This window comes from Tursiops truncatus, chromosome 7, assembly GCF_011762595.2.
Source record: "Tursiops truncatus isolate mTurTru1 chromosome 7, mTurTru1.mat.Y, whole genome shotgun sequence".
NCBI lineage: Eukaryota > Metazoa > Chordata > Mammalia > Artiodactyla > Delphinidae > Tursiops > Tursiops truncatus.
In genome coordinates this window covers 22,384,782-22,409,476 of record NC_047040.1, presented here as the reverse complement: position 1 = coordinate 22,409,476, position 24,695 = coordinate 22,384,782, and the positions used below count along the sequence as shown (strand labels likewise).

At 37.4% G+C, this 24,695-nt stretch overlaps 1 protein-coding gene across 2 annotated transcripts in view; it reads right to left on the bottom strand.

Moving 5' to 3' along the window:
* BARD1 (BRCA1 associated RING domain 1) overlaps positions 1–24,695 on the bottom strand; it is a 76,931-nt gene that overhangs the window by 18,731 nt on the left and 33,505 nt on the right. For both annotated transcript variants that reach the window (XM_019938976.2, XM_019938977.3), the window contains 5 exons: positions 20,142–20,222; positions 18,271–18,443; positions 8,261–8,369; positions 2,152–2,284; positions 1,475–1,567 (listed from right to left, as the gene is read on the bottom strand). In XM_019938976.2, coding sequence (XP_019794535.1) covers positions 1,475–1,567; positions 2,152–2,284; positions 8,261–8,369; positions 18,271–18,443; positions 20,142–20,222 — 589 coding nt within the window. The remainder of the gene's footprint in view (positions 1–1,474; positions 1,568–2,151; positions 2,285–8,260; positions 8,370–18,270; positions 18,444–20,141; positions 20,223–24,695) is intronic.

Here is a 24,695-nt window from a genome sequence, read left to right as displayed (position 1 = left end):
TCATACTTGTTTAACTGGTTGACTGGCAGAGTCTAGTAACAGATATTGTCGAGAACAGATAGAGTAGCATTACTAGTCACAGCCAACTCAGACCAAATCAGTGGAGACTACCATCACAAGAAAAGTGGTAGCTGTATTTTATAAAGACGTGAATATCAGTTGCTAAAAGGAAACTTTTTTACAAACCAAGTTAATTTCAAACAACAGATTAAATTAATAATATAAAGATTTTGATTAAATCAAGCATCTCTGCCATAAAACCTTCAAAACACAAAGCTATAAAACAAAAGATTTTTCAAAACTAATCCATCATTTGCTTTTTAAAAGGAAAGGTTCATTAAAAATACTCACTATTCTTTTTTAAATTTTTAATTTGAAATAACTATAGATTCACAGGTGGTTGCAAAGAAACATACAGGGAGGTTCCATGCACCCTGTCTCCAATGTTAACATCTTACACAACGATAGCACAATTATCAAAAGCAAGAATTTGACACCGATACAATCCAAAGAACTTATTCAGATTTCATCAATTATACATGCTCTCTTTTGTGTGTATGTGTGCACACATGCGCACGTACACCTGACATTTAATCACATGTGTAGACTGTGTAACATAACTACCACTAGGATCAAGATACTCAACTGCATCATAACAAGATTCCCTGTGTACCCCCTTTATAGCCACTATTCTTTTATAAACAATTAGTTAGCAAAAAAGATCATTTCACTGTCCTATATTAGCCGTCATATCACAAGTAGATACTTTAGTGACTGAGGAGTAGAAAATAACCTTGCATGAGCTTTCTTTTTATTTTGTTAAGTCCTAGGCGAATCCAAGGTTAAGAAAAACAAACAAGTGAGAGCTGGGAAGGTGAGAGGCAGCTCCAAAGGTAGTGGTGTTTGACTACGTAACTAGAAAGGGGTAATGGGGACACATTTTCATCAGAGGTTTAGAGACTACCTAGTGTATTCGCCCCAAACGAGGTAGTACAGCACCGTCTAAATTGCCAAACAGCTTCCTAAAATATACCATATTAGCCAGGAGAGCAAAGGAGAGTTATACAGTTAAGTTTTTAGGAATCAAAAAGGGAAAGCAACAAACTACTTTCATTTCATAGTTGTATATTTAAAACATGCATTTATTAAGTTAAATATATCACGTAACAGTAATACAGATTGTTTAAGCTTACAGGTCTATTACATAATCCATTTACTCTTAATTAAAATAGTTGGTACTGTAGAATAAAAGATTTTGAAACATACTTGTGGATATTTACTAAGAACATCTAAATGATACCATTAATATGAGACGCTTTTTCAAAATGCAGTGACTAACCAGAGGTAAAAAAAAAATTAGCATAAGGTCCTTAAATAATCATTGGCAGTAGTGTATTATAAAAATGAAATTAGTCAATTTCATTTTATTTCATTACTTAATTCCTTTTGTAATTCTCCCAAATCCAATACTTACATTCAAATTTTAGGATCCAGCAACCACTGAGAATCCCAAGCATACATTTCAGGGTGCTTTGAACTGTATCACCAGGAACAATGACATGAGTTACTGGAAAACAAAAAAAGCAATAAGAGAAACAGAAATATAAACCGAAATAGTTTTTTAACCAGTCTGCTTTTTATAACCAGTTAGTCTACATTTTATAAACTTATACCTGAATTTTCTTGAAAGGCAACAATTTTTATACTTAGGTGTAAGACTTCTTTTATTTAGTTTCATTCTCTATTCTGGCTACCAACATGAAAAACCAGATCATAAACCATGTATCTTAAAGCCACAGTAGCCAACACAAATTTTTCTTTTCTATTTCAAATTATAACTAAGGAAGTAAAGCATTACGCTGCATTACAATTTATTTGTCATTAGCAAACTCATAAAGTTGCTCTGATGTATTGTTCTGTCTTAAAATAGGTGCAAAGCTTTAAACTTTATATTTCCTAACTAAATTAAGACTTGTAAGTAAGTAGTTTATAACTGTAAAACCATTTTAGAATTATTACCAGATTCAAAGTATATAGTCAGATCCCAATGGTTAAAACATATAAATTATCAAAGGGAGCAGGGAGCTCTACAATGGAATTACCCATTTAAAAATTTCTTCAACCAAAAATAAATAAATAAATAATCCTCACCTGTACTGTCAAACTCAGCACATTTTTTAGCCTTAAGAATTGCTGCAAGCTCACTGAGCATTTGCTGTTGTTCTGAAGAAAGTCCACTGCCTATAAGTACAAGAGGCCCATCCCTGCGCTGACCAGTGTTTACCTGTCAATGGAAGAGGAGATGCCAGTGTTAAAAACATTTAAAGATTAGAGAAAAATTAAATTGACTTTCAATTGATAGAAGCTTGGATTTCATTCCTTAGTTTATCTAGTAATTTCCCAAAATTTCCATTGAACCTTAATGCTCAATGCATTTGAATAACTGTTTTCCTATTTCTTTACCCCCTTCTCCCAATAAAACACTACTTGGGCTAGCTGTCTATACCCAGAATGTCTTGTTTCCTTGATTCTACTTTTTTTTAATAAATTTATTTTATTTATTTGTTTTTGGCTGCAATGGGTCTTCGTTGATGCGCGGGGGCTTCCTCTAGTTGCAGCGAGCGGGGGGCTACTCTTTACTGCAGTACGCATGCTTCTCATTGCGGTGGCTTCTCTTGTTGCGGAGCACGGGCTCTAGGCGCGCAGGTTTCAGTAGTTGCGGTGCGCGGGCTCAGTAGTTGCGGCTCATGGGCTCTAGAATGCAGGCTCAGTAGCTGTGGCGCACAAGCTCAGTTGCTCTGCATGGCATGTGGGATCTTCCCGGACCAGGGATCGAACCTGTGTCCTCTGCACTGGCAGGCGGATTCTTAACCACTGTGCCACTAGGAAGTCCCTCCTTGATGCTCAATTGGGTCTCTCTAGGGTTTTACAACTTCATTCTGTCACCAGTAAGCACTCCCCCCTTTTTTAAAGTAACCCAAAATACCCACTTAAAATGATCAATTCTCTATCTCCCCCCCCACTAACTTATTCCAATAGAGTTAAACTCAACTTGGTCTTTTTAATTTAAACTGAGATTACATAAAAAATTAAAGAAAACTAAGACTTCTAGAACAGCACTGATCTCAAAGACAGAAAACAAAATTTTAACACTGTAACAGTTACCTCTCGAAACCAAGAAAGTGAAAACAGACAAAGGAATACCAAAGTTACATCAGACCCACCAACAGTAGTAAGTCAATGCAGCTTATGAAAAGGGAAGTGATCTAACAAAGACTAATATTTTCATTTTAAAAGAAAGACTTAGAACTTACAAAAGACAAAAAAGACAAGAATAAAAAGGAGGCACCAATGGATACCGTTAAAGATTAGACATGAAAGATTCAAAGAAGCAACGGGACAGTGTTTTCAACAGCAGCCAACAGAAATTTAATAAATGAAATTGGAGTGAGAGTTAGCCAAAAGCTACCTGATAGAAAAGCAATGACCCAGCAGATAAGAAAGAAAACGTAAATCAGGACTACTGTATTACAAGATAAAAAGCCAAACATAATACTTTAATTTTCAAACACCATACAAAGGGTCCTCCTAAATGTATGAGTGTATATGTATTCTGGACATCTGGGCTCTCAGAAGTTCCACAGAACATGAGTGAAACACTGCAGGTATAATTACCAGTATAGTTCAGCAAGTAGATTGGAGAAAACTGATATTTAAATATTCATTTCACATATCTGAGTAGTGATAACAATTTATCCAGTCTGATGCTGTACAATATTACACATAAATTGTTGGCTACAACTGTAAACAGACTGATCTCAATAATTTATTCACTCAAAATACATTAAGTAAGATTCTACTATGTATTTAAGTGTGTATTGTAGACATTTTTAAAAAGATTTCTATAAAAAGTTTTTTTAATGGCAATATTCAACACTTAAAAGTTTGGCTTACTGAATTACTTCTTTCTCTAAGGTTCAAGTTGCAAAGGTTTTCCTGGATATGCTGTGCACACACCACACACATACTGACATCACATTTCTGTCCACTTACCTTTCCTATTCACTAAATTATAAGATGAGGTAACCATGCCTAACCTAAACACTGTAAACACTCCGTAAGATGAAAATAGTTGTCTACTTTATCAATCATTCAATTGCTATACAATGATAATATTAAAAAACAGCATTTCAAATATTCTTGTCAGTTATACAAATAAGTGCCATAAAATAGCTCTGAACGGAACACATTACTTTTCAATTTATATAACTCCACTTCAGCTAAAGTAGTTCTCTGCACGAAATAACAAATGAAAGGATATCAATTCTAAATATAGCATATGATACTATTTCCACCAACCTCAGGAAAGCACCAAAGTGGGTCAAGCATTTTCCTATCCAGTTTCTAAATTAGAATAAAAAATAGAAACTGGCACTAATTTTTCATAGTTAAGGAAAGCTCTTTAAAAAATGAATATAATTGGGCTTCCCTGGTGGCGCAGTGGTTGAGAGTCCGCCTGCCGATACAGGGGACACGGGTTCGTGCCCTGGTCCGGGAAGATCCCACATGCCGCGGAGTGGCTGGGCCCATGAGCCATGGCCACTGAGCCTGTGCGTCCGGAGCCTGTGCTCCGCAGCGGGAGAGGCCACAACAGTGAGAGGCCCATGTACCGCATATAAAAAAAAAAAAAGAATAAAATAAAGCAAAGAGCTATCAAAGCCACATGTCTGATATGGGGTGGGAGTGGGGAAGGCATCTGATTTGAGAGTAAGCAGAGGTCTCAGAACCAGGAGGTTCAAAAGATGTTCAGAAAACATCCAAAAGTTTCAATACTCTGCTTTTAGAGAGATTAGATATTATGTACACTGGCATTAAATACACTTTTATTTAAGGAATAATTAGATATGAAACTTTTTCTTAGAAATATTAGGTATTCTGAATTTATCCAAATTAATGAGTTTATCAATAATAGGACCTGAAAAACTATACAAGGAGTCTAAGGGAGTGAGGAAGCATATGCCATGTGTACATCTGGCTCCCTACATTTGTTCCTGGTGGAGAAAACAGCTCATGCTAAGGACCTGAAATGGGACCGTGTTTGGGGGGGATTCAAGAAACAGCAAGGCAGCCTATGTGGCTGAAAAAGATGAGTGAAAGGGAGTCTGATAGTGGCTGGGGAAGCAGATCCCAGAGCTTGATTTTAATGAGTACACGTAAAGAGACAACCCTTTCAGGGGCTTCCCGGGTGGCGCAGTGGTTGAGAGTCTGCCTACTGATACAGGGGACACGGGTTCGTGCCCTGGTCTGGGAGGATCCCACATGCCGCGGAGCGGCTGGGCCCGTGAGCCATGGCCGCTGAGCCTGCGTGTCCGGAGCCTGTGCTCCACAACGGGAGAGGCCACAGCAGTGAGAGGCCCGCGTACCGCAAAAAAAAAAAAAAAAAAGAAACAACCCTTTCAACTTAAGGACATTTTACCATTCATTGTCGTTTCCTTAGCCAACGATCTACCATTAAGATAGTAAATAACGATATTCACAGGCTATGTCCATGTGACATAAAGAAAGTATAGGTTTCTTACATTTAATAAAAACATGATCGTAATTGGATAGCTGAATTAAAAGGAAGATTGCCACTCTCAGATTCCGATAATACCATAAAGATATATTTATTTTTGACATATCTAAAATAATCCTTTCCCAGGTTTTACATAAAAGAACATTGGCAAATGACAACTTATTTATGTTCTGCCAGCAGAGTTCAAGTCCAAATGAATAAAGTGCCAATTTATACTTAAGTATGATGGGACTGAATGAATACTGACCTAAGATTTAAGAAATTTAAGTTCTAATTGATCCATTAAAAAAGTTTTTTTTTTCCTATGGCTGGTTAACCCTGGGCAAATCACACTACATCTCAGTTTTCTCATTTATAAAATGAGGAAATTAAACTGCTAATTTCTAGGTCTTCCAATTCTATAGATGGGGCACACTTAAAAGGCTTAAGTCTAGAGCAGGACATTAAGAGTTTTCAAAGTATAAGGGTAACCAGCCTGTGACAGCACCTATGACCACCTCAAATTATAAACACTTTCGGTGACCTCCTTATCTTAAACAATGGGGTCAATCACTATTCCACTGCCCTCACTAGACAAGAAGTCTTCTCTGAACAGTTCTAGATCTCAGCTCATCCTTTTCTCTCATTTTCCCCCATCTGAGCAGTTGCTAAGATACAGTGCGTCCACCATCCCTGTCTCTCTAAAAGCCCTCATCTCCTCTCCACACACCTCCTCCTTCCCCCACCACTTGTAGTTCCAGTCCTCACCATTTCACACCTGGATCCCACTTCAATAGCCTCCTAACCAGTCTTCAGTCCCGGCCTGCCCCCAACTACCCCCTGCAGAGTCCCATTCCACTTAGAGACACGCTGAAGGCACCCCACTAACTGGGGAATAAAGTCTAAACTCCTCCACAGGGAACTCAAGGTCTTTCACAATCTCTTTACCTCCAACTGCTCTTTAACACACCTCATGCTCCTCTAACACCGAACTCTAGTTTCTCAAATTTCTAAGGTCCTTCGTGTCTCTGTTTCTCTGACCAGCTGTCCCTTAGATTTGGCCTGCCATCCCTGCTTCGTACACCTGATTGCAGCAAGCAGTCAAAAGCCATTCCTCACTCCCTCCACACTAACAGAATCCTAATTTTGTTCAGACACCCACTCTTCAAGGACTGACCCTATCTTCAACCGTGATGTATGCCAAAAACAATTGTGTGACCAGTCCTGACCAGTAAGACATAAAGGGCAAGTCCACTGGAAGGCTTCTGGGAAAGGTTTTGGTCCTAACGCTGGACACTGTCACATCTGGAATTGTGGCAATTATCCTGCAGCCACTAGGAGGGAGATTAGTGAGGACAAAGCCACCAAGCGGAGGATGGCGAAGTAGAACAACAGAAATAATTTGGGTCTTTGGTGCAGCCACGTAATTGCTAAACTAACCAAATTGAGAGCTATCCTATATTGGGATTATCGTTATGTAAGATAATACGCTGTCTTTAAGCATTTGCGTGAACGTTTTCGTTATGTGCAGCCACTAGCACTCTATTAGATACCCTGCTAAAAGTTGTACCTTTAAAGGCTTACTTAAACACCTTGTCACCTTCTCTTCTCATCCCTCCTAAAGTCAGCTTCTTCCTTCATGATTCTACTGTACATTTTCTATGGCATGTATTACAAATTCACTGCAGTGTGTAATAATTTTTTTTACATCCATATTCCCCACCAAACTAGAGGTTCCTAAGGAACAGGCATTCTTTCCACAAGGCAGTAAATGGCACCACCATCTTCTCCACTATTAATTCTACTCCTTCTCCACACTTTGTATGTAATCCATCCAAAAGTTCTGGTGGCATTAACTCAAAAATACATACTAATCTCATTACTTCTCATAATCTCCACTGCTCTTACCTTAATCCAGGACGGTATCTTTCTCCTGTCACAAAGAAACAGTCCTAAGTGATCTCCCTGCTTCCACTCTTGCTGCCACACCATGTTTCTTGATTAGAAAGCAGCTAGAGTGAACTTTCTAAAGCATAAATCGAATCATACCATTCGTTGCTTTAAATCCTATCAATGGTTTCCCATTACTCTTAGACATGCCCTATTCACTAGCAATAATGACCCTCTCTCTAATCTTCAAATACTCCAGGGTCATCCACTGAAGGGCCTACATCCTTGCTGTCCCCTCTGTTTGGACACTTGTCCTCCAGATATTCACCTGGATGCCCGCTCATCGTCATTCAGGTTTCAGACCAAGTATCGGTTCTTTAAAGGCCCTCCTCGATGACCCAGCTACAACAGTGCCTTTTTTGGAGCCCCCATTCTCCACTCTCTTACACTCTATAAGATATGCTTCAAAGCACTCATTTATAAGTTTCCGAAATTATTTTATTAGTTTACATATTTACAGTCTTTTTCTTTCCTAGCTCTCACTAGAATGTAAGCTTCTTGAGAATAAGAGTTCTATCAGTCATATTTATTGCTGTATGAGTGCTGCCTAAAATATAGAGGGGGCAGGTTAATAAACATTTGTTGATTTATTCTGATTATGCCTTTGAACTTGAATTCACAATAGCTACTACACAGAAAGTGCTCAATAATTGGTGAATGAAAGCAGTTCGCTAACTGGAAATTTTGTCATTATGTTCGTTTTATAACTGATTTCAATAAAATAGATAAATTTCCCAAAGCTAAAACCATACTCACTACTGAACAATGGCTAGTTGATGATGATTCATTCTTCTCTGGTAGCAGCAACAGCGATTTCATATTTTCACTGTCTGTATAATCCACAGGCCGCAGACCAAATATGTTACTGGTAAAATAAGTGCAGATGGGTTTAAGTAAATAAAATGTGTGATTTGATTCTTAACTAAATGAATACACTAGTGGAACAACTTTTTCAACTTCCTTAATAATATCCAATTTTTACTAAAATAAATGACTCAAGAATTCACATAAGGCATAAGGATCAAGTACCACAAGCTGCTGAATAGAAAAAAGATATAAAATTTCAATTTGACACCAGACCATTATAGGGAGTATTTCTAACTGAATTTATTGTTACTTACACACGAAGTTTTTCACAACTCTGTATTCTTGTGTATTCATATTCATATTTTAAAATATAGCTTCATAATCATTAATCACTATGGGGTGAGATGCTTTCAAATGCAAGTAAAAATCATTTACTGTAGCTATTATAGGCTCCATAGTCTATATAAACAAATACAGAAATTAGATAAATTCACAAGATAGGAATTTAGATCCACTAGAAGGAAAACTATGCCACATGACAAACAATTTAATAAAGTAGTAAACAGGGCACTTTTTAAATTAATTTTACTATGTATGTACACTATAATCTACAATAATCACAGCCATCACGGAGCAAACTGACGTGCTGCAGAGAACATGCTGACGCAGAATTCCCAGCATGCACTAATTCACGAGCCACAGAATATTATACTGGAAGAGACCTCAGAAACATGGTACAATGGTTATTTCATAGATTAGAAAACAGAGAGAAAGGTTCCAATGACTTGACAAGGTCACATTTTCCTTCCATTCATTCCAACAATATTCCATATTGCCCATGACTAGTCTTCCAATCATAAATAAATTGCACCATGTCTATTATTCCACTTCTTTACATATGGTTTCAAAATGATTTTAATTTATTATACCATGGCAGAAAAATTTTCTAAAATGAACATTTCTTTTAAAATTTTCTGTTTTTTTTAAGATTACATGGTATCTATATAATGGTCATTAATGTTCATGTAAAAAAATGTAGTGTGGGGGCTTCCCTGGTGGCGCAGTGGTTGAGAGTCCGCCTGCTGATGCAGGGGACACGGCTTCGTGCCCTGGTCCGGGAAGATCCCACATGCCGCGGAGCGGCTGGGCCCGTGAGCCATGGCCGCTGAGCCTGCGCGTCCGGAGCCTGTGCTCCCGTAAGAACCAATGAGATATAAGGTCTGCACAGAGCTCAGTGGGGCAAAAGCAGAGGAAAGAAAATAGGAAGAACTTAAAAGCCTGGTGAAGCTGCTTAGATGTGAAAGGAGAAAGAATAAAAGGAGGTACAGAAGTAGAATGAGTCTCCCAGCAGAGAGTAGCGAAGGCCTTGTGCGAAGGCATTGAAGTGAGCTAGTGTGGCAAATGAGAAATACCAAAAAATTTAAAAACAAAGAGAAGAGCAAGAAAGACAGAAGAGAAGAAGGAGGAGAAAGAGAGAGAAGAGAGAGAATGCACAGAAGAATGGGGTGTTCTGGAAATGCAAGCTGTGACCAGAAACAAAAAGGATGGTACTGAAGAGGTAGACTGTCTCCTTAGGGCACAAGAAACCCTGAACAGCTCCCTAGACGGTTGTAAGCAGAAGGGATATCATCAATAGAGCAGGGTAGCTAAGAGCTAGAGTTACACAATCAGACGGCCTGAATTTAGATTCCAGCTCTGCCACTCAATAGTTGTATGACTTTAGAGGTATTTAACCTCCTATGTCTCTGTTTCCTCATCCATAAAATGAGAATACAACCTACTTCGTCGGATTAATATATGTAAGGACCAAGTGGATTAATGTATATGTAAGGACCAAATGAATTAATGTATCAAAAGCACTTAAAACAGTGCCCGGCAGATAGTAAGTGCTCAATAATTGCTTGCTATTAATATTAACAGATTGGCATTTTGGGGGAGACAGATACAAAATGAAGATATAGGAACATAAGTTACATCTCCAGTGTTGACCTCTTCTCTTTATTTTCTCCAATTTTATGACATACTTCATGTATGCTTTGTAATGACAATTTAGATATACACTAAAGGGAAGGACAGAAACCTGGTTTCTTAGCAACATTAAAATAGGAGTAGATTTATGTTTTCCTATATGGTACAACATAAAAGATAAAAAGTATGAATGTACAATGTAAAGATAAAAAGTATAAACTAGATGACTCTGAAAAGTCCTTTCCTCACTAGGATTCTTTTTAATCACTAAGGCTAATAAAAAGGAAGTTTAACACTTCAGCTTTTTTTCAGGAGTTTAACATTTTGGCTTTACCCCAAAGGTAGAGTTCAGAATATAGTATAGCACTTCAATGTCCTCTTCCCCTCAAGAATGACAGAATAGACACCCACCTACAACTGTGCCCAAGATGAGTTTTACCACCAGTAGAAGGGGAGAAGGAGAGATGGGCAAATTTAAACTTGCACTTGCACATATAGATCATTCAATCCCAAACACACACGCAAAAAAGCTTTTTTACTAATGCTAAACCTATCATGCATGACAGAATACCAAGATGGTCCATGATGAAATCCTTTATGAACAACTATGAAATTACAAACATAGATTTTAAGTTTTCAAGTCACTTGAATTGCGGTGAAGCAAGAAAAAGCAGAGAAATTCAAAAGAGCAACATGTTTTTTTAAAAGCTATAAAACATAAATTATCTGTTACATATTAATTTTTTAAACATTAACTAGGGCAGTGGAACAATTAATAAGTCCAATGGTCTATATACTATTTTCTAATTAAGAATTCTACCTCCTTGCAAGGAAAACTCTGTTAATAGCAGACCAAGTAACAAATCCTAAACTCTGTATTTCTGTTAAAAAAAAAAAAAAAAAAAGCATATGATATTCTCCAAACACTCAAAATAGTTCTGATGTGACTGGAATAGCTTTGGTTTTAAGTTCACACTGGGATGCACAGAAGGCAGTGCAGATGGATAGCCAACGAGGTTTTGAACAGTTATCAATATAAATATTCTTGAGCAACAAAGAAGTATAGAAGATATGAACCTTATTCTCACATCTGAAGTTAATATAGAACAAATTTTCCTTCTTAGGTAATGGACTCTCATTTTAGTCCTTAAGAAGTAAATTTCTCATGCAAAACACAAGTAAATTCAGAGTTAAATGAATTAGCACTGTATTCAAATGTAAGAGGCATTTAAAAAACGCCAAAGTTTGCACAGCAAAAGCTCAAAGCACAGAAGAAAGTACTCTAAGCAAAATGTGACTTTAAGAAAACAGTAAAGTATTAGAATATTAAAATTAAATCAAAATAAAAGATAAAGTCAGAAGTACACATATGGCCTCAGATAAAACTATAAAATAGGTAAACTTTGTATAATAGTCCACAGGGACGATTTCAGAATAAATTTAATGGGATAACAAAAAGTCCGTTTCTCTTTAGTTCCTGCACTCTATTATTAATACATTAGTATTTCAGAGTGATAACAACTAGTAACCAAATTGAGAGACATCTCCAAATATTATACAGTATGAAAGTTATCAAAATAAATAATATTATATCAGGTTGGAGACAAGGGACAGGGGATGGAAAACAGGAGGCAGGGTGGGAATTATTTCTGTAAGATACTCCATTCACATCCCCCAGACCAGAGAAGGTGGAAAGCATCCTGATTATTTTTAAGAAGCTGTAAGTATGATTTTCATATCAAAATCTGAGGGCAAAAAATGAAACCTAAAAAACAAACCATTCTAACTTACACCTATAGATGCAAAAGTCTTAAATAAAACCCTAGCAAACTAATGTAAAGTATTTGTTTAAAGAATAACACAATACACTAAGTCAAGTTTATCCCAGGCATGTAACATGGTGTAATATTTTAAAATATGTTAATGACATCAACAGGCAAAAAGTCTAAGATCATCTCAAAATCACTTAGTAAAATAAAATACAGTCTTGTTTAAAAATGGTAAAATAACTGGGAGGAAGATTTTTTTTTTTAATTGAAGTATAGTTGATTTACAATGTTGTGGTATTTTCTGGTATATAGCAAAGTGATTCAGTTATACGTACATATATACACATATATATATTTTTTTCATACTCTTTTCCACCATGGTTTATTATAGGATATTGAATACAGTTCCCTGTGCTATACAGTAGGACTTTGTTGCTTATCTATTTTATTTATAGTGGTTTGTATCTGTTAATCCCAAACTCCTAATTTATCCCTCCCCCATCCCCTTTCCCCTTTGGTAACTATAAGTTTGTTTTCTATGTCTGTGGGTCTGTTTCAGTTTTGTAAATAAGTTCATTTGCATCATATTTTAGCTTCCATATAAAAGTGATATTATATGGTATTTGTCTTTCTCTGTCTGACTTACTTCACTTAGTATGATAATCTCTAGGTCCATCCATGTTGTTGCAAATGGCATTATTTCATTCTTTTTCATGGCTGAGTAATATTCCATTGTATTTATACATATACCACCTCTTCTTTATCAATTCCTGTCAATGGACGTTTAGGTTGATTCCATGTCTTGGCTATTGTAAGCAGTGCTGCAATGAACATCAGGGTGCATGCAGCCTTTCAAATTATGGTTTTCTCCAGGTGTATGCCCAGGAGTGGGATTCCTGGATCATATGGCAGCTCTATTTTTAGTTTTTTAAGGAGTCTCCATACTGTTTTCCATAGCAGCTGCACCAATTTACATTCCCATCAACAGTGTAGGAGGGTTCCCTTTTCTCTACACCCTCTCCAGCATTTATTACTTGTAGACTTTTTGATGGTGGCCATTCTGACCGGTGTGAGGTAGCAGGTACCTCACTGTGGTTTTGATCTGCATTTCTCTAATAATTAGTGATATGGGTACCTTTTCATGTGCCTGTTGGCCATCTGTATGAGAAGATCTTTTTTTTTTTTTTTTTTTACGGTACGCGGGCCTCTCACTGTTGTGGTGGCCTCTCCCGTTGCAGAGCACAGGCTCCGGACGCGCAGGCTCAGCGGCCATGGCTCACGGGCCCAGCCGCTCCGCGGCATGTGGGATCTTCCCGGACCGGGGCACGAACCCGTGTCCCCTGCATCGGCAGGCCGACTCTCAACCACTGCGCCACCAGGGAAGCCCGTTATTTTTAATATTGATTTTAATAGTGACTTATAAACCTACAATCACTATTTTTTTAAAATGAGAATAAAACAAGCATGCCAACTATCAATATTATTTTATAATATTGTTCTGGAAACTGTGACAAAGGCAGTAAGAAATAAAAGTTAATAAATGACCATTAAATCCTTCAAGTTAGGTGTTGGCTAGGTATAAGAGAAACACACTAAAATCAACAGCTTTCCTCTATATCAGGAATAACAAGTTTTATTTATTAACAGAATATCCACTTCACCAGGGCAACAAAAGGCTCAAATACCTAGGAAAATCTCAATAAATAGTTAGTTCCATGTGTATACAAACACACATATATAAAACAGATTAAAAACTTGACTAAGATGTATAACAGAAGACTTAAACAGAGAAACATACCATGGTCCTGAGTGAGAAATTAACTTTATTAATCCACTATTATCTATACACTTACCCAATTTTAATCAAAATCATAATAGGATATTCTTGAAACTTAACATAGTAAACCAAACTTCATGTGAAGGAATAAATTGATAAAAACAGCCAATTCCCCCTCCACGCCCCACTGCTACTGTCACTTTAATTCAGACTCTCATCACTTGTCCCCTAGATTATTGGAAACACCTCTTCACTGAACTTCCTGCCCAGTGTGAAGGTGAAAGTTTTCAACTTAAAATTTGAACTCTAGGGCTTCCCTGGTGGCACAGTGGTTGGGAGTCCGCCTGCCGATGCAGGGGACGCGGGTTCGTGCCCTGGTCCGGGAAGATCCCACATGCCGCGGAGTAGCTGGGCCCGTGAGCAATGGCCGCTGAGCCTGCGCGTCCAGAGCCTGTGCTCTGCAACGGGAGAGGCCACAGCAGTGAGAGGCCCGCGTACCGCAAAAAAAAAAAAAAAAATTGAACTCTTTAGCACACAAGGCCTTTCACCGCTTCTGCCCACCTTCTCTGGCCTCTCATCTCATCCTCCTCCCTCCCTTCATTCCATTCTTGTATCAGCTCCTAGAAGTGAACCAACAAGCAGTCTGGCCGTAGTACCTTAGCACCCATCATCCTCTTTCTGAAAAGCCCATCCTCCTATTCTTTTTCTTCAAATTCAGCTAAAGTGCTACTTCCTCTAGAAAGCCTTTCATGACATCCTCTAGTCATATTTCTAGCCCCTACCCTGGATTTTCATAGAATCTTGGGGCATTGAGCTATGAAGGCCTGTATCATACTGTTCTGTAACCACTAATATAACTGTATAACTGTATAACCACTAATATAACTGTATAACTGTATAACGAACCAGGTTCGTGCCCCGGTCCGGGAGGATCCCACATGCCGCGGACCGGCTAGGCCCGTGGGCCATGGCCGCTGAGCCTGCGCGTCCGGAGCCTGTGCTCTGCGACGGGAGAGGCCCACATACTGCAAAAACAAAAAAAAAAAAGAGTAACAGAGAAAAAAAAGAAAAGCGTGTTTGCCAACTCAGAGTCTGGAGTCTGAGATATTAATGGCTTAAAAGGAACAAGAACTTCAGGCAAAAAAAAAAAAAAAGAGTAGTAAGAACCCCATATAGTCCCCATGCCCCGCTCCCCATGCTCTGCTTAAGGGATGGAGGAAGGCACAGGAACAAACTTCACCTATTCTCACCTGCCAAGTATTTAACTCTAGAAAGACAATAGACAGAACACTGGCAGAAAGAAAAATAGACCTTAAAAATGCCAAGGCTGGAGGAATTACTTTGGGAAATTATTTTGTGATCCCACAAAAGGTAACATGGGTGCCTAATGGGCAAGAGACTAACAATTCTGCTCAGGGAGCACGTATCATTTACTCTGGCATCTACCAGGAACCCATTCTACCAGCCTAGACAAGGTGCAGCTTACGGAAACTTAGTTTTAGACATTCTCTTCACAATTATAGTCAAGTTGGGAGCAGAAGGAAGCAATTCCTATTTTCAGCTCATCAGCCCCTTTTATCAAGAGAGGAAAAAATATACCGTCTTTTTATGCATTCGAACACTTACTAATTCACTCTACAAATAAATGTGGGTACAGACTACGTTAGGCACTCGGCAGGGCCTGGGAGAGCAGGCACGATCCCTGGTACCTAGAGCATACTACCTAATGAGAAGATAGTAAGAGGCAGGTGCACTACCACCTCTGGTCTATGACTGGGAGGAAGTGTCACATACAGACAAAGGATTCGGGAAAGCCAGCCAGAAAGAAATGATACCTAAGATGAAACCCAAAGAATGAGAAACTGACCACCAAAAACGAGTACTCCAGACAAAGGGAAAGCATATTTAAAGGTTAGGAAGCAAAACAGCTTGGCACATTTTAAGGAAATAAAAATTTAGAAATGCTAGTGCAAAAAAAAGGCTGAAGGAGAAGGGGGACAGGAGGAACTGTGGAGAGACGGGGCTGGAAGGATGAGGAGAGCCAGACCATCTGGGGCCCTACAAACCATGTTCTAAAGTCTGACTTTTATTTTAAAAACATTAAGAGGTGCCAGTGAAGGGTTTTAAGCAAGTAAGTCATTTGACCAGAATTGCATATTTTTAAAGTTCTTGGGCTGCTTTATGAAAAGTAATCTGAAAAGGAAACCAGTTAGTAAATGGCAAAGCCAATCACGTCAACAACAACTACCACAAAATAAAACAGAAAGCAGAAAACACAGAAAATACTTAAGTATAATGACCAGTAGTCCACAAAATAAGGATGTTTAGAAACAGCTCCCAACCTGTTATACCCTAGATTAAATCGACTCTTGCATTTGCCCTATAGTTGCCTTACTATCCTCTATCCAACATCATTCCCAACTTCTGTCACCAAATAAACCTTCCTTCCCTACTATCCTAATCATATCAACCAGCTCTCTGGAATGCAGTAGCCACTTGGCATATGTGACTATTTAAATTAATTAAAATACATTTTAAAATTTATTTCCTCAGTAGCAATAGCCACATTTCAAGTGTTGAACAGTAACAGATGTCTAGTAGCTACTGAGTGCCCAGCACAGATACGGAGCATTTTCATGAGTGCAGAAAGATCTACTGGACAGTGCTGGGCTATCGATGTGCCTAAAACTGCCACTTCACTACGTAAGCCTATTGAGAACAACACAGCTATCTGAGAAGGCACCTGTGAAAGCATACCCGCTCACTGTCTCAGGCCCTCACCTTGTGTATTAATGGGCTTCACGATGTAGTGAAGAATCATGCTGCACACACCATAAGACAGGCCCTGTGTTTTGGCTCATTAATCCTCACTATGCTCTAAGGAAACAGAAAAGCAGTCGGCATCACCCATGTTTTACAGGTGAGGACACCAAGGCACAGAAACTAACCTGCCTGAGGCTATAAAGTCAATAATGGAGTCACAAATAAAAGCTGGAATCCCTAATGTCCTGACTAGTCCTCCATTCATTAGAGTAGTCATGGCTGATTTAAGAACCCATGAATAGAAACTGTTCTGTTTCACCTGACCCAAGCAACCACTTGCTCTATCAAATGGATTGCTATGCCCACAGGAGGGTCATATCTGTTAGATATGTATATATATGTATATACACACACACACACACACATACATGAATACATACTGTGTATGTGTGTGTATGTAAAAAAACAGAAAAATTGAAAAATATAAGATATGTATTCCCTGAGCTTGCCCTATCTTATTACATATGATGGGAAATAAAGGATATTAAAAACATCTACAGGGGCTTCCCTGGTGGCGCAGTGGTTGAGAGTCTGCCTGCCAATGCAGGGGACATGGGTTCGTGCCCCGGTCCGGGAAGATCCCACATGCCGTGAAGCGGCTGGGCCCGTGAACCATGGCCGCTGGGTCTGCGCGTCCGGAGCCTGTGCTCCGCAACGGGAGAGGCCACACAGTGAGAGGTCCATGTACCGAAAAAAAAAAAAACACTTATCAAAACTAACAGCACCAAGGTATGGTATATTCCTGTGTTATTAACTTGTTTTCCAATTACATTATATGATTACCTATAAAAAAAATTACAACCTAGAAGCTCTGCATTTTGTAATCCTTATTTGCCTCTGTAACCAGCGTTAAGTTCTGATTTTTGTGTGCTCCTTCCAAACCTGTAGAAGTAATGCTGGCACAGAGAGGCAATTCTTGCATTTTCATTTCAACTACCTCATTAACTGAAAAGAGTAAAATAATATATAGGGAGACATGAACCAAGTTAGAGATAAAGATATAAAATCCACATACAGCATTTGCTTGTGACACTCTTGAAAACAGCAATTTTAAAATGCAGCCGCCAGCATCCACTAATGTGTCTCTCTGCCCTAACACTGCAAAACAATTTACCCAGAGCTCATTTGAATGATGTAAAAAAATCTAAGAAATAATTTGACTGCACTTGCCTAACATCTGAATTCTTACATATTTTAACCGTGGTTACACTAAATATGCGGGAAAAAAAAAGGAGAAAAGGAATAGAATATTTAAAACAATTCTAAAGTATTGGGAAGCATACAAAGTAGTTATATGCTTCTAATTCTTGCCTTATTAATAAGTATGAATCACTTTATATAATATAGAAACTAAGTGAATTTTGCCAGAAAGTCAAAGCTTCCAAAGTTAACTTGACAACTCTTTCTGAATTAAAAGAGCAAATCTCCCTCAAATATGTAAGTATCATAAAGGAAAAGGGCATGAATGCTGATTTTAAATCCAGAATATAATGGCCACATCTAAATTTAGTTGTGAAAGAAAACAGAGCCATCAACTTGGGTAGTAAAGTCTCTGTTTCATCACAGACCTTGATTCAAGAATAAGTCCGCGAAAAAAACAGTTTTTAAGTTGAACTACTTACACCGCGCTCCTGGAGGCTCCATAGGAGAGTAACAGCTTGACTATATCCACGTGCCCATTCTTGGCTGCGTCATGAAGAGGTGAGTCATTCTGATACCCAGTGGTGTTCACCAACGCCTTGTGCTGGAGCAGCAATTCCACCACCTTCAGGTGCCCGTGATTGCAGGCTTCGTGCTAATTAAAGAAAAAGAAGAGTGATGAGGAAGAGCAATGAACAGCATCATAACAAAACCACACTTCAGAAAAATAAATGTGAACCTCAATCAGTAAATTGGTTCTTACCTAAATACTCGTACTAAACCATAAGTTGTTGACAGAGTAAAAGCCACTATTAATAGTCTTTATGGTAAGATGCATGGCGATCAAGATTTATGCAATTCATGGAAAAAGATTTTTTTCATTTGAGCCTTGGGTCAAGCTCTCTTAATTTGGAAGAAAATATAGCTTTGGGCCAATTATGGCTCCTAAATTGTTCTACAGTAAGAAATCTAAAACAAGAAAAAAAAAAAACACAGAAAATATTTAACAACCAGATCATGCATAAAATCTGAAATCCTCCAAGGCTGAAGAGAACTCACCAAATCAGGGGCTTAGCCACAAGCTAAGCGGTGCACCTGCATGTATACATAAGCGCCCAACAAAGTGGATATCCTAGAATGAGTATTTATAAGAAAAGCCTCTCCAACTGCTGAAGCTACAGATACTGTATGGTTGGTGCCAATGATAACAGAAAAAACACAGAGTAGGCACTCAAAAAGAGCTTACTGAATGAATGTTCAAAGATGCTTTACATGCACATCTTTCCTTATGTTTAACGATCTGCTAAAAATGCCACTATGCTGTAGTATTCTAATAAACCTCTGGCATGCCATACTTTTTAAGTACATACTTTGAAATCTTAATAGGCGATACACCACATTAAATGTCTGTAGGTCTATTTCTAGGAGAAAGGGATCCAAATAAGGCATTAGGTCCTCTAAATCACTCACCAACTTCTACTACAGTTTGCCTGAGTGGCTTAAAAGAAAAATTAACCATTCTTTGAAAAGGTTTGCCAGGCTGTGGAGTCCAAACAACAAAGTGACTCTGATCCAGAATAAACACTCCCAGCTTAAAAAATTGGCAAGAAGTCATTATATACAACTTTAAAACCCTATGTGCACCTATTCTAATGAGACTCTCTCAATTTCTGTGAATTTACAGTTCACAGAATAAGGGCATCCACCTCATCTCTTAACACTTCTATGGCTGCATTCAAGCCACATGTTACTGTCCTAATGTAATTAGCCGATATAGCACTTGTTCCCATGTATTTGTACCATTCTTTTCCCAGACTATCCTTCACATTTTTTTTTTAGTAATAATAAGCAAAGACTTTAAAAAATGTTTAACATGAGCAAAGATTTCTACTGCCTCTGTGTGTCATACCCTACATAGGGTATAAGTGAGACTAAGACAGATCCTCGATAAGAATCACTGCCTTGTGATACATCGCTACACCCAGTTCCTCCGACCTCTCTTTGTTCCAAGAAATGTGGTTCCAATGACATGCAATGCTGCAGAATGGAGCCGGATGTCAGCTGTAGCAGTTACCTCTCCATAAATGAGCTAAATTCAGCAATATGGTGTAACTGGATTCTTAAATCTAAATGTAGTCAGTCAAAAGGTAGCCAATTTTTCGCCCGTCACAACAGAAAAGCTAGATAAAACATAATCATTTACTCTTATTTGTTGAAAATATAAGTTCTTCAGATTAAAAAGAGATTGTATATGTGGTAGAGGATGATATATAGGTGACTATATAACTATAAACTATAATAACTATAAAACATAAACAGAATGATAATAAAAAAACAAACAACTAGAAACTACCAATGGTGTCCATCCAGCATGGTCTTTAACATTCGGGTCACTTCCATTTTGTAAGAGGTATTCAACAGAAGGTATGTCGCCCTAGTAGAAAAATGAAAAGGTAGAAAGAAGTTAAAAATCATCAAGGACAGAAAAAAAATATTAAGATTTAAGATTTTACCTTCTTCAAGGTAAAATTTAAATCTTTTCTTTTCTCTGCCTATTGCTCGTGAGTCAATAAATGGTAAGCTATGTATGCATGGGTTGTTCTGAGGTACCAACTCATCAAAGCCATGTGGTCCATCACTGAATACAGAGTACAAAATCTCTGCTATTAACAACCTGTATCAAAATTCATTTCAAAATACCAAGGACACTAGCCAAAGATCACCTGATCAAAATGAAGTTTTTAAAGTCACCATTTCGTTTGTGAAAAACATCCTTTCTGAGCACACATGAAAATGGTTTCTGATTTCTGTTTAAAACAAAATTAAAGCCAAGAGGGCTGCTCAGGGAAACCAATGTTAGAAAGCCAAAAACTGTTGTCTTATTGGCAGTTAATCCACTTATCCTCGAAATATTTAGTTTATATTTACCTTATTTGCTCAAAGATATTTTTTAGGCAAAAGCAAAGCTTATTTTCTCCAAAATAACTGACAGCTTACTCTGAAAAAGGCTGAATAAATAAAAGTCACATATGACAAAAGTTATACATGCTAATGTTGTGTGTTGAGAAGAGCTTCTTTAGGGAGAAGGACATCTCTCTCCTACCACTCCCAGCCCCAGCACTCTTCTGAAATGAGTTTTTCTCTATTGGTTTGAAAATGTAGAAGTCACTAAGTCCCCTAAATACAGTAACATTTGCTTTTATTGGATTGTTTCGGACTACCTCTCAAATACAGCAAATCTTAAGATGGTAGCTTACTCAGTTTTCTAAAAAAAAACAAACCTGCATACAACATATATTTTTAAGATCCTAAATTAGCAAAATGACCTTAAATATTAAATGGGCCTAAAAAAACAAGTATTCTGTAGGTTTCAAATCAATTGCCCCACTTCCAATAAAAAAAATATTTCCCATAGTTCCTTAGAGGTACAAATTCTATACCTCTAGCACAAGTTAACATACACTTAGCACCTTTTGCACTATATTCAAGTCAGTTCCAAATGAGCTCAGGAAAATCTGTCAAGATACAAATTTGGTTTTTTTTAAACGAACCCATGAATATTGGGGCAGATGAACTGCCAGAACCACATGCATTCCTGACCTTCAAAATGAAAGTATCCACAAAAAAATATATGTAAACCTTCTCAAAAATGTCCTCAGTCTAATTCTACATGGCAATCACAAAAACATATTAACCTAAAGAAGCCTGTAAAATAATATAAACAGAACTGTGGAATGGAAGAGTCCCATAGACAATTAGTGACAATTCAGAAGCTAAAAGCAGAATCTCTTTTCAGGTTGCTAGCCAGTGGTATTTTTCTTTCATGTCACCTCTTCATATAATCAAAGGTGTCTTCTGTTAACATTTTACCACTATACTTCCCTGAAATGTATAGCTGATTTGCAAATTGCTTGCTTTTTATATCCGATCTGCTTTTTCCTCCCTAGTACTTAAAAGCTCATCATATTTTCTCCTTCTACTTTATGTAAATTTAATGTCATGCACATAAATAAAATTACGATAATTAGATAGGGTCCACAGTAACTGCGTAAGCTTGAACCAATATAAAGTTTCCAGGAAACAAATTAACTTCCGCTTCTGATTTCTTTAAATTACTTTCTTCTCAAACAGAATATTTTCTGAGTAATAAGCACTCACTTTTAGGCTTCTCACAACTTAAAAGAATAATTGAGATTCTCTTAAAACCACAGGGGGGGAAAACCATCTAAGAAAGAAGTATTTACCAAAGCTTATAAAAAATTTTAAACAGACTTGGTGTTTTCAAATAAAACCTTAAAGGCTGAAAACAAGGGAACATGAGTGTCATATTGAATTTTCTTATTGCTAACCTTTCATTCATAGGAAATATTCTTCATACATGCATATGGCAGTAGTATAAGTTAACTTTCCAGAAACAAATACACACACACACAAATAAAACTTTTTCCTTATAAAGGTTAGCTCTTCTAAAATACTATTAAGAATAAATATTTTTATAAAAATAGTACAGGACATTACAATTAAGTACAATAATGATGACTTAGCCAAATGGTTAAGCTTTTCCACATAAATGAACTAACCAGGTACCTATAATTTCTCCTTTTAGCAACTAGGTGTTGTTAAAAAAAAAAAAAAGTTTAGTCATCTGGAATGGAGCTCTAAAGTTTATTAAACATTTTCTGGGTGTCTTAGTTATTTACTGAATAAAATAATTTCACAGATGACTCGGACAACCTAGCCATCGTGACAGTAAGTTACTGGTATTACAAAGATGGTGGGTGACAAAGGGGAAAATGGAGACTGACTCCAAGAGGTGCTCTAGAAATAGAAATCTTGAAAATATCACAGATGCCAGTTTGCTTTTGAGTCCTTTGTTATTGTCTGAGGAAGCCAGTATGGAGGATAAGTTAATAACATGATTTTACACACAATATAACATGACTGCTTTAAGGTATAATGAATGGTTACAAAGTCAAACCCTAAAGGAGATGCCCCACAAGGGATTTTCTCTCTACCTAAGAAATCCTCATCACCTTTATGTTAGGCACACCATCCCTTGTAAGTTGCCTTCAAAATATTATCTATTATGTCTGCACCTTAAATACATCATGGCATGTCAACTTCAAGCCATTCTTCTATTTCTAATACATTCACTGCCATGGCATGAATTATGAGTAATCATTACCATTTGAAGAATCTGTGCTAGAGAACTTTGGGGCAGTTTATTCCAGCATCAACAAATTCTAAAGCAAAGGTGAAAAAACAGAATAACAAATCAAATTTTTCTCTCTGTATAATGAAATGTCAAATACTAAGATTTTTCTTATTAAATCAGAAGAATAAACAATGAGTGTTTATCTTAGTTTCTAGTAGGCATAATGCTTCCTCATAAAATCTCTTCTTTATAACATAATGTTCTCAAAATCACTTTAGCCATAGGTGACATAGATATTCAAGTACAAACATGGGGGCATGAAGAGAGCACAGTGAATCTCAACTTTTGTTCTGGTTGAATAAGGATACTCACAACATCCCAGACACAGTATTAATAAATATTCTGCTTGAAATTCCATAGTGTAAGAAAATAAATGTATAAATAAAGAATTCAAGAATAATCCTGTCTAAGGTATGCATGCAAAGGGCACTGAATGTCCAAAAACTAGTTGGCTGGCCTATAAGCCCATGATCCTGAGGAGAAAACTATCTGAGAACTGAGAACATAAACATTATCTGCTGATGATATAGTAACTGTCTACATTCAGGCAGCCTGAATATTTAGGCAGTCTGGATATTTAATAAGAGACTTCTACTGCCAAGTACGGAGCGTTTCAAGATAAATAAGGTTAACAGATGCTTTACATTAACCCAAAAGTCCCACTTCTAGGAACTTATCCTAAGGATATACCTGCTCACATATGAAACAAAGATTGCTCTCTGCAGCACAGTTTATAAAAGCAGAACAATGGAAACACAGGCATCCATCAGTAAGGAACCAGTAAAATAATAAAAATTCATGGAACGCTACGCTACAATAGAATGTACAGAAAAGTGTGTACTAATGTGGAAAGCATTTACTTATATTTGTATAAAGAAATTCACAAGAAAGGGCTTGTCAGCAAGAGGGTGGCTGAGAACAGAAATGGGAGTGAGGCTTTCCACTGTAAATACTTTTATTCTTATTTTTGAAGCATGAAGTTATTACTCACATTTTGAAATTACATTTTAAATGGGCAATAAACTCCACATAACCACAAAGTCAAATTGAGGAGTCATATAATAAACAGAAAGCTAAAAACATATAAATGCAAACAAAACAATGTCACCATAGGGGAAAAACCAACTCTGGGAATTCTGTAAAAGACTGATTCAGAAGGCAGGCTATAAGCTAGATTTCGAACGTTAGATACAAAGGATCATGAGGGAAAAGGAAAAGATTCAGAGGAAAGGATATAAGAGGCAGAAAAAAAGAACATGTGCCAAGTATTCGTAGCATTAAAGTTCAGTGTCAGAAGAAGAGGGTTCAGATCATGGCTAAGTGGGAAAATCGCTCAATTATTCAACAAATATCAATCTATTACATACCAGGCAGTGTTCTAGACACTGAAGACAGAACGCTGAACAAACAACTCTTGCTCTCATTCTGAAGAGAAAGACAGGAAACAAAAAGATCTCTAATAATGATGTCAAGAAATAATAATAGGAAGAAAAACAAAACAAGCTAAGCATATGGCAGAGACTGCTATTTTATGTACGTTCAGAAAAGTCTCTCTGAAGAGGTGGCGTCTGAGCAGAGGTCTGTAGAGGCCATAAGGACGACTGTGGATTTTATTTTAAGTGAGCCGGGAAGTTATTGGTAGGGCAGCACAGAAAAGACAAGTTATGGCTTTGGTCAGATGACTTTGGCTGT